This window comes from Engraulis encrasicolus, chromosome 19 (genome assembly GCF_034702125.1).
Source record: "Engraulis encrasicolus isolate BLACKSEA-1 chromosome 19, IST_EnEncr_1.0, whole genome shotgun sequence".
NCBI lineage: Eukaryota > Metazoa > Chordata > Actinopteri > Clupeiformes > Engraulidae > Engraulis > Engraulis encrasicolus.
Window position 1 is genome coordinate 50,946,825 of NC_085875.1, and position 13,804 is coordinate 50,960,628.

At 49.5% G+C, this 13,804-nt stretch overlaps 1 protein-coding gene across 1 annotated transcript in view; it reads right to left on the bottom strand.

Moving 5' to 3' along the window:
• Positions 1 to 8,177: 8,177 nt before the first annotated feature.
• Positions 8,178 to 13,804, bottom strand: part of LOC134469919 (guanylate-binding protein 1-like) — a 21,593-nt gene continuing 15,966 nt past the window's right edge. The window contains exons 16-17 of the mRNA XM_063223945.1: positions 8,279 to 8,502; positions 8,178 to 8,186 (exon numbers count right to left, since the gene is read on the bottom strand). Coding sequence (XP_063080015.1) covers positions 8,178 to 8,186; positions 8,279 to 8,502 — 233 coding nt within the window. The remainder of the gene's footprint in view (positions 8,187 to 8,278; positions 8,503 to 13,804) is intronic.

Below are 13,804 nucleotides of genomic sequence, written 5' to 3' on the forward strand. Positions count from 1 at the left end.
ACATCTACTGTGACTACCTGGTTCATAGAGTTCAATGTTCAGCATGGTCTCCTATTGTAATGCACTGTACTCTACTGAACTATACTCTACTGTACCATACAGTACTCTACTCTACTTCACTCTACTCCGTTGTTCATTACTGCTGCTTGGGTCTAGGGATGGGTCTCAGTGTATGCCTGGAAAGTGAGCTGCAGTTGCTCAGTTGGTACACCAACACATGTGAATACAGTACATGTATGCATGTTGCTTCATCAGTGGCATGGTGTAGTAGTTGTTGCAGCAGTATGAAGTTCAGAACTCGTGCTATCTTTGCAAAGCTCTGATGACATTGTACCCCACTCTTCCTTTGCAAACCTCTTCATGATCTTCACCTCAAATCAAGTGTTCTTACAGAGGGTTTTTAAATGTTACTGTAAATCATGATACATGTGGTGCGACAAAGGCCTCCAGGAGGAGAGAAGTGCCGCAAACTCTCGAGTTGTCACATTAAAAACTTGTTTATTTAACTCGAGAGTGTGCAGCACTTCTCTCCTCCTGCAAGTGTGCAACTGCACTCAGGACCTGCCAGGTTAGTGGGGGGATTAATTAACCAGCGCTCTCCACCATCCTCTTCCATGACTGAGGCACCCCAATTATGGTACCGTCCCGCTGCACTGCTCCCTTTCGGATGCCCTTTGGGGGCTGCCCCCTTGCACGGGTGAGGCATAAATGCAATTTTGTTGTGTGTCGTGTGCACAGTGTGTAGTGTGTTGTGGAGTGCTGTGTCACAATGTGAATGGGTGTAGGAGTTAACTAGTTGGGCTTTCACTTCACTTTCACATGACTACTGAAAAGGGACAAGTTAAGGAATGAGTTTATGTTGTGTTTTTCACACAATTGCTATGATTACAGTTGCAAGACTAATACAAATTGGACATTATCACATATATTTCTGGTATATAACCTCTGGGCGCATAGCAACATTGATTTTAGGACAAGTAGTTAGGATTCAGACACCATATAACACAATGAAATCACTGAGAAACTGTATCATTGATACTGGTTATGGAAAATGATTTGCCTAGTTAACATTGCTCTGCAAATAGGTACACCAAATATATGATAATATCTGAATATACTACCCACTCCAATCTTTCATATGGTATATAACAAGCTATGACAACCAACTGCAAAATGTAGCTAGAGGTACGGCTTCCTGAACTTTATGAGAAAATGGCAAAACTGTGTTTTGAAAAAAATACCATGCCTCATACAAGACTGAAAATCACCCCCTAAACATGGGATAACATAGTGAAAGTATACATTTTCAGATTCCTGATACTCAAGACAATATTTTAGAGTTTAAAATAGGTCTTTCTGATGCTCCCTGATGCCACAGTATGAAAAGACAAGAGATGATATCGGCAAAAATGGAAAAAAATGTGTCTGAGTAAATGTTTGAAGAGCTGCAGGGAGGGCTATACTTAACCAAAATGTTCTCGAAAGGTGTCGGATGAAAGCTCAGAATCTCCCCTTCGCAACGATACCACACATAACAAAATTAACCATCTCTATATGTCTTAAACAAGGGCCAGTAGAAAGACAGGCACCCATCTTAAAAACCTTTATTTTTGATGGGGGGGGTGTTACTTTAACGGCTGATAACCCTAACTTGGCTGTACTTCCAGAAGGGTTATCATACAAAAATGTTAACTTCAGACATGTATCTTTTCAAAAAATATAAGCAACCTTTGCCCCTCTGAGTGGTACCGACATCTCATCTGGCCCGTGGACTATTAGGCTCAGCACNGCCGCAAACAAAGTTTCAGTACTTATCCTCCTCGACCTCAGTGCCGCCTTTGACACGATAGACCACAACATACTAATTGACCGCCTTGAATCTTGGGTAGGCTTGTCCGGTCACGTCTTAGAGTGGTTCAAAACATATATTACAGGAAGGCAGTTTTTTGTCACCATCGGAGAATACGTCTCCAACAAGTATGATGTGATTTTTGGAGTTGCTCAGGGTAGTTGCTTGAGCCCTCTCCCCTGGGCTCCATCATCAGAGAGCAAAACGTTGATTTTCATAGCTATGCCGATGACACTCAACTATATATCTCTGTCGAGCCTAGCCAAACCACTGCCATTCATGCCTTGACTAAATGCATGTCTGCCATCACAGATTGGATGAACAGTAACTTCCTAAAATTAAATGAGGATAAAACTGAAGTGTTGCTCATTGGGCCTAAGAAAAAACGTGCAAAACTCCACTCAAGCCTAGGTGACCTAAGCATGCACATTAAAGATAAGGTTACTAGCCTAGGTGTGGTCATAGACTCGGACTTGAGCTTTGAGCCTCACATCAACAAGATAACAAAATCTGCTTTTTTCCATCTTAGAAATGTCAACAAAGTGCGCGGCTTGGCCCCCCGACAAGACGCTGAGAAACTTATTCATGCCTTTGTCACCAGTAGGATAGACTACTGCAATGCTCTCTTCTCTGGTCTCCCAAAAAATTTAATTGACAAATTGCAACTCATTCAAAATTCTGCGGCAAGAATCCTAACAAGAACCAGAATGAGAGAGCACATCTCTCCTGTCTTGGCAGACCTGCACTGGTTACCTGTCTCATACAGAATCGACTTTAATATTCTGCTCACAGTATTTAAAGCATTAAATGGACTTGCCCCTAGCTATATCTCAGACATGCTCTCTTTTTATGCCCCTGCTCGAGCTCTCAGGTCCACTGATGCCAAGCTGCTAAGGACCCCCACCCCCCGCAGAAGAAGATCGGCGACGCCGCGTTCGTTTGCTATGCGCCCACGAGATGGAACGCCCTCCCCATCGAGATCCGATCGACTCCTCCGTCGACTCCTTCAAGAAGCAGCTGAAGACCCACCTCTTCATCCTTGCCAACTCCTAGCTGCCAAGGCGTCATAGTGTCCCAGCTGCCGCAGCGCCCTTACTACTCGCAAACAGCCCTGGCAGGGGGCTCCCCTTGGTGGCCGCTGGTCTCTGCCTGAGGTTTCTTCCTGACTATAGGGGGTCTTTTTTTCTCAGACCTCACTGAGCTTTTTCTTCCCCCTTACAAACTATGAATCAAGCGAAAGGGAGTTTTTCCTCACCCCTGATGCCACCAGGGGCCGCACCTGAGCACCCAATCTCTGTGTGACTATCTGTGACTTATGATAGGCCCAGCCACTATGGACCTTACACATATAAGAATCCTGGTCCTAACCTACGTTGACCTTATGACTCTACATTCTCTGTCTATCTCTTCTTCCTCTGCCTTCCTGCTTTTTCTGCCTCTCCTCTATACCTCTCCTTTTAAATCTATCTCTAACAATGTTTTTTTTTCCCATTTGTTAAGCACTTTGAGTTACATGCCTTGTATGACACAGTGCTATACAAATACAATTATTATTATTATTATTATTATTGTCCGGTGGATATTGTGCAGATGTGTGCGCGCGCACAACTAATTTCTCTCCCATCTCTTTGCTCATCAAGCCTCCGATCTCCAAAAAGACACGGGCACTCAGGATAACTGTTTACACGAGCTGTTTAAATAATGTGATGCACGTTCTTCATGACATGGCATGGTTTGGCCTACCTAAATTCAACATGACTGCATTCGCACATATCGTTTAAACATCCATGATGGAATTCTTAATGTGCAAGTATTGGATATGAAAAAAAGATCCTAAAACGGTCACAACACCACAGCACCCGTGGTGGTGTGGTGGATATTTGCGGCGGGGACCGAGGCTGTGTCATATTATAGAAGGGACAGTCAGGCGACACAGCGCGACTCACATAGGGTAGCTGTAGTACCGCAAAGCATTCCTGATGGTGGAAATGAATGCAAATGCATGCAAATACTCGGGCGGATATCCGGGCACTCACATCCGGCAGCCTACTTACATTGGGTTTACATTGTGATTTACAGATACTACGTAAACTGCGCGCGCGCACAACTAATTTCTCTGTCATCTCTTTGCTCATCAAGCCTCCGATCTCCAAAAAGACACGGGCACTCAGGATAACTGTTTACGCGAGCTGTTTAAATAATTTGTGACAGATTGGTCTACACCCCTCAATCTGACTGATTTTGGCCCTTTGTCTGTGATTGGCTGGCCCATTACTGGCAGGACTTTTATGTTGATAAATGTAGTTTTTGGACGTGACGTGGGTCTCTCTTTCCGCCCCGCTGTTGTTTTGCCGGCAAAGGACGCCGGCTGGCGTGTGAGCTGCTGCTAGCCGTGATCATTATCCGGTAGATTTGGTACCTTCAAGTGTGGAAGTTGCCTTAAGGCGAAGAAACGAGCCGCACAACTTCTCACATTAAGACTCTGTGAGTCGCGTTTAATAACTTAACATAACTGACTAAAAACATGGCGCCGCGCATGACAGAAAAGCCGGCAATATCAAACGTCATCGGAACACTTAAAGGGACCGCAACAATAACAGGTATCACACAACATAGCATTTAACCGAACATATAGTACGTGAATTATGTCATTGGTGAGAGCACCACACATGCCCCCCCAGAATTCACACTATCAGAACCTGAGAGAGAGAGAGAGAGAGAGAGAGAGAGAGAGAGAGAGAGAGGAAAAACAAAAATTTGGTTATCAACGGCGTGGGGGACGAATCAAACGTCCAGTGCGGCTCCTCCGAATGAGAGAAGGCGGAACCGCCCCCTCGGTGGCTGTCTGCAAGGCACCCCTGCGGCGTGGCCGAGTGGCAGGAGGAACGAGAAGAGGGGGCCTAGTCAGAGGTCGTCCCCGTTTCGGGGGTTTCGCCAGCTCAACAGGCCGGGCCAGATCTAGGTGGGCAGGTTTAAGGCGGTCCACTGATACACACTCCTGCCTGCCTCCAATGTCTACCACAAAGTGCTTGTCCCCCGTTTCCACAACGCGGAAAGGGCCCTCGTAAGGCGGACGGAGAGGTCCGCGGTGGCTATCCACTCGGATAAAAACATAGTCAGCAGACTGAAGGCCGCTGGGGACGTGAGAGTTCGGTAAACAGTGGCAGGAGGTAGGAAGTGGAGCAAACAGCCTGGCATTGTCCAACAGGGTGGATCGCTGGAGTGTGGCTGACCAAGGGCTCGTGGTGTTGGGGACAAACTCCCCGGGGACCCGTAGCGGCTGGCCATAGACCAGTTCTGCGGAGGAGGCCTGGAGGTCTTCCTTAGGTGCAGTCCTGATGCCCAGCATGACCCATGGGAGCCTGTCAGCCCAGGAACAGTCGTTCAGGCTAGAACGCAGGGAGGCCTTCATCGACCTATGAAAACGTTCACAGAGGCCATTACTCTGGGGATGGTAGGCTGTGGTGCGGTGGAGTTTAACCCCCAAGCTCCCTGCGACAGCGTTCCAAAGCTCAGAGGTAAACTGAGCGCCTCGGTCTGATGAAATGTCCGATGGGGTGCCGAAACGTGACACCCAGGTGCCGATAAATGCCCGTGCCACATCAGCTGATGTTGTTGATGACAGTGAAACAGCCTCAGCCCACCTTGTGGTCCTGTCGACCATCGTGAGCACGTGAGTGTAACCTAGCGAGGGTGGAAGTGGGCCAACTAGGTCGATGTTGACGTGGTCGAAACGTCGTTCTGGCACCTGAAACTGTTCCAGTGGCGCTTTGGTGTGGCGGTGTACTTTGCCACGCTGGCACCCCATGCAGGTGCGCGCCCAGCCTCTCACGTCCTTTTTCAGTCCGCGCCACACAAACTTGGCTGACACCAACTTGACTGAGGCCTTGGTTCCTGGGTGTGAGAGGCCATGGATGGTGTCAAAAACAGGCTGCTTCCACTTCGCAGGTACCACAGGCCTAGGAGAGCCCAAGGAGATGTCACAGAGCAGAGTAGTGCCAGCCTCGTCGAATGTCACATCCTGTAGCTGTAGTCCAGTAGCAGACGAACGGAGAGCCTGCACTCCCGGGTCCGCGGCCTGCTCTGCTGCCATGCCGCTGTAGTCCAGGCCGAGGTGGACCGCCGCTGCGAGAGCACGGGAGAGGCAGTCAGCAACAGGGTTGTGCTTGCCAGAGAGGTGTGTAATGTCCGTGGTGAACTCGGAGATGTAAGTGAGCTGCCGCTGTTGTCTGCCAGACCATGGCTGAGTGACCTTGGACATGGCGAAAGTCAGTGGCTTGTGGTCCACAAAGACGGTGAACTGGCGTCCCTCCAGCAGTGAACGAAAGTGTCGGATGGCCAGGTACACGCCAAGTAGCTCCCGGTCGAAAGTGCTATACTTCCGTTCACTGGGACGCAACTGCCTGCTGAAAAAAGCGAGAGGCTGCCAAGCGTCACCCACCCATTGCTCGAAGACCGCACCGACAGCGTAGTCTGAGGCGTCTGTGGTCAGTGCGATCGGGACGGAGGAGGCGGGATGGGCCAACATGGCGGCCTTAGCAAGGGCTGATTTAGCGTCCGCAAAAGCCTTGTCTCTCTCCGGGCTCCAGTCCACAGTGTGTTTAGGCTTGCCGCCTTTCAGAGCCTCATACAAGGGTCGCATGGTTTGGGCGGCCCTGGGGAGAAAACGGTGGTAAAAGTTCACCATGCCCAGGAACTCCTGTAATGCTCTGATGGTGACTGGGCGTGGGAAAGCGGTGATGGCCTCCACTTTCGACGGAAGAGGAACGATCCCGTCCTTCGTGACTCTGTGCCCCAGAAAGTCTATGGCGGGCAGGCCGAACTCGCACTTGGCCGGATTGATGATGAGTCCGTGCTCGGTAAGCCGCTCAAACAGAGTGCGAAGGTGCGAAAGGTGCTCTGAAGGAGATGTGCTGGCCACCAGGATGTCGTCAAGATACACAAAAACAAAAGGCAGATCCCGTAACACAGAGTCCATGAGCCGTTGGAAAGTTTGAGCAGCGTTTTTGAGCCCGAATGGTGTGCGCAGGAACTCAAACAAACCGAATGGCGTGATCACAGCTGTTTTTGGGATGTCGAGAGGGTGTACGGGCACCTGATGGTATCCTCTGATCAAGTCCACTTTGGAAAAAATGACCTTGCCAGCCAGGTGTGCTGAAAAATCCTGGATGTGGGGCACTGGGTAGCGGTCGGGCGTTGTCACGTCGTTGAGCCGTCGGTAGTCCCCGCAAGGACGCCAGCCCCCTCCAGGTTTGGGGACGAGGTGCAGGGGGGAGGCCCAAGGACTGTTGGAGCGTCGCACAATCCCCAGGCGCTCCATGGACTCGAACTCCGTCTTGGCTACGGCAAGCTTGTTTGGCTCGAGGCGTCGAGAGCGGGCGTATACAGGCGGGCCAGTAGTGTCGATGTGGTGCTCCACACCGTGCTTGGCCGTGGAAGAGGAGAAGGTGGGCTGAGTGAGTGCAGGGAACTCGGCGAGCAGGCGTTGGAAACTGTCGGTGACAGAGAGCAGGCTGGAGAGGTGTACTGCGCCAGAGTCGCTGAGCGCACAGGCATACGAACAGAAAGTGACGGCGTCGATCAAGCGCTGATTTTTAACGTCCACTAACAGTCCATATGCACACAAAAAATCTGAACCCAAGAGGGGAACAGCAACCTTGGCCGTCACAAAGTCCCAGCTAAAGCGTTGCCCTCCAAAACACAGTTCAACATGCCTAGTGCCATACGTACGGATAGGGCTTCCATTGGCGGCTTCCATGGGGGGGCCGTGGGTGTCTGCCACCACGTCCACCTGTGAAGCAGGCAGTAGACTCCGCTGTGCCCCAGTGTCGCAGAGGAATCGCCGGCCGGAGATGGAGTCGTGGATGAAGAGCAGCCTGCCGGCATGGCCGACGCTCACGGCCACTAGTGAGCGCCGGCCTTGGCTTTTCCCGTTCCACTGAAGCTGCATGGAGAACGGCATTGCTTGGCCTTGGAGCCAAACCTGGCATGGTAGTAGCACAAACCCGAAGACTGCTGCCGACGCGGGGCCACTGCTGCGACGAGCATGTGATCATCCTCCAGAACCTCAGATACAGCACCAGCAGGGAGGAGAGCAGCTGCGCAGGGTTGTTGTTGACTAGCCAGGAAACACTTGTCAGCCTCAGCAGCCAGTTCTCTGCAATCCGTGCTGGCAGTGTTGGCCAAAGCAGATCTCACATGAGCAGGCAGCTGGCGCAGGAAAAGGTGGAGGAAAAGGAAATCTGGCTTGTTGTCGCCAAGCAGATCGAGCATTCGGTCCATTAGCTCTGAGGGCTTGCTATCGCCGAGCCCTTGAAGAGAGAAAAGCCTACTGGCCCTCTCAGTGTCAGACAGTTCGAAAGTTTTCAGTAATTTTTCCTTCAGAGTTTCATATTTCCTCGTCAGAGGAGGACGTTTAAGAAGGCTCACCACTCTCGACGCCGTAGAACTTCCGAGGGCAGACACCACGTAGTAGTATTGCGTTTCGTCGGCGGTAATCTGACGCAAGGCAAACTGTGCCTCAGTCTGAGCGAACCAGGCTGAGGGAGAGGATTCCCAGAACTCGGGGAGCTTGAGAGACACAGCGTTGGCGGTCATGTCGATCTGGATACGTCCAGTAAACAAACGTCGGGGGTCACCAGTGTGGAAGTTGCCTTAAGGCGAAGAAACGAGCCGCACAACTTCTCACATTAAGACTCTGTGAGTCGCGTTTAATAAGTAAGGGTTAACGTTCGGCGAGAAGGTCGCTACCGTGGAATAGCAGCACGACAGAGAGAATCTTTAGACCCCGACGCGGAGCGGAGGGGTCTTGTTCTCTCTGAAGTGCTGCTATTCCACAAAGCGACCGACTCGCCGAAAGTTAACCCGCTTATTATATGGATATACTTAAATGATTGACACATGCGGGGACATTTCTTTAGACATATTTAATGTTAAGATTGTTGCTGCGCAAAACAAAACATTGCCGTTGTGGAACACCGCTAGGCAACAGCTAGGTAGGCTAGCCAGGACAACAGGTGTTGTCTATCACAGCAGCTGATTAGAGTGACAAAAGACCGGACCCCCTGCGGAGGAGTGATATGAAACATTCGCTTTAGCCACTGACTTGTATACAAGCCAGTGGCTTTAGCAGTGAACGTCTTGTTGCCATTGACAGCGGTAGCCAGGACAACGGGTGCTGTCTATCACAGCAGCTGATTAGAGTCTTGTTGAAAAGTCGCTTTAGCAGTGAAAAGTCTTGTTGCCATTGACAGCGGTCTGTTATAGACCAACCCGTCCGTTATCGAAAAATAACAGACGTCCGAACGTTGGGGAGCCCCGTTGAAATGAATGGAGCATTCGACAGATGACGTCACAACCATATAATAACATAACATAACTGACTAAAAACATGGCAGAAAAGCCGGCAATATCAAACGTCATCGGAACACTTAAAGGGACCGCAACAATAACAGGTATCACACAACATAGCATTTAACCGAACATATAGTACGTGAATTATGTCATTGGTGAGAGCACCACACCTTCAGCCATTCTTGCGTGGAACTGAACTCTGCTGTGAACTGGCATTCACTTCGCGCTGCCTATACTGCACCGGTGTGTACCTCTTTGGTTGGTGTGTCGCCCCATCATCTGTGCCCTGTGGCAGGCCTGATTTGTGGTGCTTACGCCTGCTTTGGAGTGGCCAAAGTGGTTGGCCCCTGGGTACCTGACTGCAGTCAGTGGATGTGTGTGGTCCAAATTGCGATTGTTCCGAACCACGGATCTATGATCAGGTTAGCGGTGCCTCTCTGACGCTGGGGATTGCTAGCTACACTCCTCGGAGGTTGCTGTTTTGTTGCCGTCACACTCTGCGCCGGTTCCGACTGGCTCCACCTGCTCGTCCTGCGTTTGTTTGGTTTAATTATTTTTATTTTCTGGCCCGTTTCTTGGGACGCCAGCCTCCTCGCTGCGCACTGCGCAGGTCTAGTTACCTGTGTGTGTTGTGAGTGCGTGTGTGTCTGTGCGTCTGTATGCGTGTGTGATTGTCATCTAGGCACGGCACCGGAGGCAAGTGTACACCCCCTTCAGTCAACCTACGGCGGTGTAGTTCTCCCCTCTCTCGCTATACAAAAGTTAAGTTGCATCTAGTCATCACTGTGTATGCAAATTGTGTAATACATTAGTATGTGTCATTCTCGCTATTGAGTGTCTCTCTCTTCTCTCCTCCCTGGATAGGTATGGAGTTGCCATAGCGCGCCGGTCTTCGGGTGGTGGATTCCCTCACTTTTCCATTGCTGTGTGCACTTGGGTGACTATTACTATTTTGCTGCGTGTAGTAGTAGTAGTAGATGTGTGTTTTCTTTTTATTTCGTGTGAGTACTTTATTGTGTGTGTTTATTTTGTGTGGCCTTTTCCCTAGTCTTTAACTATCCCTTTTCAACCGTGCTGCTATTGGTTAGCCTAAGCCTAGCTCCCCCCCCCTTTAAGAGTGACACCATTGCCCTGTCTCCCCCGTACTGGGGCGTTTCGTATGATTGAGTGTAGCCTCCCTCCTCTCTCGCACAGGTGCCGTGCGTGTGTATGCGTGGTGTGTGTGTGTGGCCAGTGGCCATATTGCTCCACATAACGACCCGCCTGTGGGTGTCTAATAGGGATCAGTGCAATATTGTCGAATGCAATTCATTCATATTGTATTTTCTAATGTATTAGTATTTGTCCCTTGCATCACCACTGCATATTTGCACACCTGACCTCAATGACCTGGATGTACAGTGCCCTCCATAATTATTGGCACCCCTGGTTGAGATGTGTTTTTTAGCTTCCAATTATTATTTTTTTTTTCTAAATAATATGGGACCTTAATGGAAAAAAAGAGAAAAATCCAACCTTCAATACAAGTGCATTTATTCAGTGGGGAAAAAATCCCACATAAAGAAATAAATATTTGACATCAAATAATGTGTGTCACAATTATTAGCACCCCTGGTGTTAATATTTTGTACAACCCCCTTTTGCCAACAAAACAGCACCTAATCTTCTCCTATAATGTTTCACAAGATGGGAAAAGACAGAAAGAGGGATCTTCAGCCATTCCTCTTTGCAGAATCTCTCTAAATCATCCAGAGACCTGGGTCCACTCCTCTGTACTCTCCTCTTCAGCTCACCCCACAGGTTCTCAATGGGGTTGAGGTCAGAGGACTGAGATGGCCATGGGAGGAGCTTGATTTTGTGTCTGGTGAACCATTTCTGTGTAGATTTGGCCATATGTTTAGGGTCATTGTCTTGCTGAAAGACCCAGTGACGACCCAGCTTCAGCTTTCGGGCAGAGGGCAACAGATTTTGATTTAAAATGTTCTGGTATTTCAAAGCATTCATGATGCCATGCACCCTAACAAGGTTCCCAGGGCCTTTGGAAGCGAAACAGCCCCACAGCATCACTGACCCACCCCCATACTTCACAGTGGGTATGAGGTGCTTTTCAGCATGCACATCTTTCGTGGTACGCCAGACCCACTTAGAGTGTTTGTTGCCAAAAAGCTCAATCTTGGTCTCATCTGACCAAAGCACACGGTCCCAGTTGAAGCCCCAATACCGCTTGGCGAACTCCAGACGCTTGCGTTTATGATTGTGAGTGAGGAAAGGTTTTCTCCGTGCATGCCTCCCAAACAGCTTGTTGGCGTGTAGACAGCGCCTGATGGTTGATTTGGAGACTTTGTGACCCCAGGATGCTACCATTTGTTGTAATTCTGTAACAGTGAGCTTTGGAGATATTTTGATTTCTCTTACCATCCTCCTCACTGTGCGTGGTGGCAAAATAAACTTGGGTCCTCGTCCAGGCTTGTTTACCACTGTTCCAGTTGTTTTGAACTTCTTAATTATTCCTCTCACAGTGGATATGGGCAGCTGCAGTTGAGTGGCAATCTTCTTGTAGCCTCTGCCTGACCTGTGAAGGTCGACGCACATCTGCCTCACTTGTATGCTGTGTTCCTTTGTCTTTCCCATGTTTAAGAGTGGATAAGAGAAATGGCCTCGGTGTCACGTCATATTTATACCCCAGGGAAACAGGAAGTGATGAATAACTAATTAAATGTTCCTACATACTCTGGTAAACTTTGTAAACTACTGTAGAAATGACAGAAATGCTTCAATTATATTTATTTCCTGGGAATTGTTAAGGGTGCCAATAATTGTGGAACAGGTGATTTAATGAAAAATAATTATGTTTTAGTCAGGGATTTTTTTATTTTCTTACAATTCATTTGAGTTGAAGGCTACATTTTCCTACAATTTTCAGTGTGACAGTATTCTTCTGCAATAAACACTGAATTTATTTTAAGGCTTTTAACACATTTCAACCAGGGGTGCCAATAATTATGGAGGGCACTGTATATTTTATTGATCTGTATGACTATTGTATTTGTGAAAAGAGAATAAACTCCTGCCTAAGAGTGCTCCGAACCTGTGTCCTGGTTTACTAATTTGGGGGGTAATTTCACTCCTAGGTTGTCTTCCCCCACCCTAGGTGGCGTAGTCGTGCAAGAGCTGAGTTGAATTTAAGTAACTGTTTACGTGCCACTGTTACAACTGGCGTAGATTTCGGCAGGATAGCACTCTTAAGGCAGAGTTTTGCAAGTGTGTTGTGTGCATTAAGTGGTGGTGCTGTTAATTTGACTGTTTGTTTCTCTTTCATCAGGAGCGAGGAGCGTGGGCCGGTGCGGTTCCAGGGGTAGGGTTGGCAACAAAACAGCAACTTCCCATTAGCCATTCGAGTCTGCCCTCAGGTAGGGGATTGTTTTTGTATATCGGTGGCATCGTTGAGACGGAGGAGGAAATGCAGCAACTGTGAGACTTGATTGCCTGGTTATGGGATAGCGGCGAGCACCTTTGGCCGGCTAGCACGGCGGGGTTGGGGGAGCATTGTATATAGCATTGGATTGGAGAGCGGCAGTTAGGCTGCTGGGTCTCCACGTTTTACGCTCACTGGTTCCCCTCTGTACCAGAGGTGGGGTCCACTGGCGTTTCATTGTGTGATAGCGGCAGTTAGACTGCTGGATCTCCATGTTTTATGGTCACTGGGTCCCCTCTGTACCAGAGGCTGGATTCACTGGTCATGAGTTGTGGATAGCGGCAGTTAGGCTGCCGGGTCTCCACGTTTTACGCTCACTGGTTCCCCTCTGTATCAGAGGCTGGGTCCACTGGCGTGTCATTGTGTGATAGCGGCAGTTAGACTGCCGGGTCTCCTTGTCTTACTGTTACTGGGTCCCCTCTGTACCAGAGGCTGGATTCATTGGTCATGTGTTGTTGGATAGCGGCAGTTAGGCTGCCGGGTCTCCTTGTCTTACTGTTACTGGGTCCCCTCTGTACCAGAGGCTGGATTCACTGGTCATGTGTTGTGGATAGCGGCAGTTAGGCTGCCGGGTCTCATTGTTGTCTTGCTTTGCCACTGGGTCCCCTCTGTACCAGAGGCTGGGTCCACTGGCCTTGCGTTATTTGGATAGCGGCAGTTGGACTGCCGGGTCGCCATGTGTCACTGTAACTGGGTCCCCTCTGTACCGGAGGCTGGGTCCATTGATATTGTACTATTTGGATAGCGGCGGTTAGACTGCCAGGTCCCCATCCCTTGCTTTGTCACTGGGTCCCCTCTGTACCAGAGGCTGGGTCAGTTGGCCTTGCGTCATTTGGATGGTGGTAGTTGGACCGCTGGGTCTCCTTTGGTTGGATAGCGGCAGTTGGACTGCCGGGTCAACATGGTCATTGTAACTGGGTCCCCTCTGTACCAGAGGCTGGGTCCACTGGCCTTGCGTTATTGAATAGCGACAGTTAAACTACCGGGTCTCCTGGTTTTATGGTAACTGGGTCCCCTCTGTACCAGAGGTTGGGCCCACTGGCGTCATGGTTTGGGTAGCGGCGGTTAGACTGCTGGGTCTCCTTGCTTTATGGTCACTGGGTCCCCTCTGCACCAGAGGTTGGGCC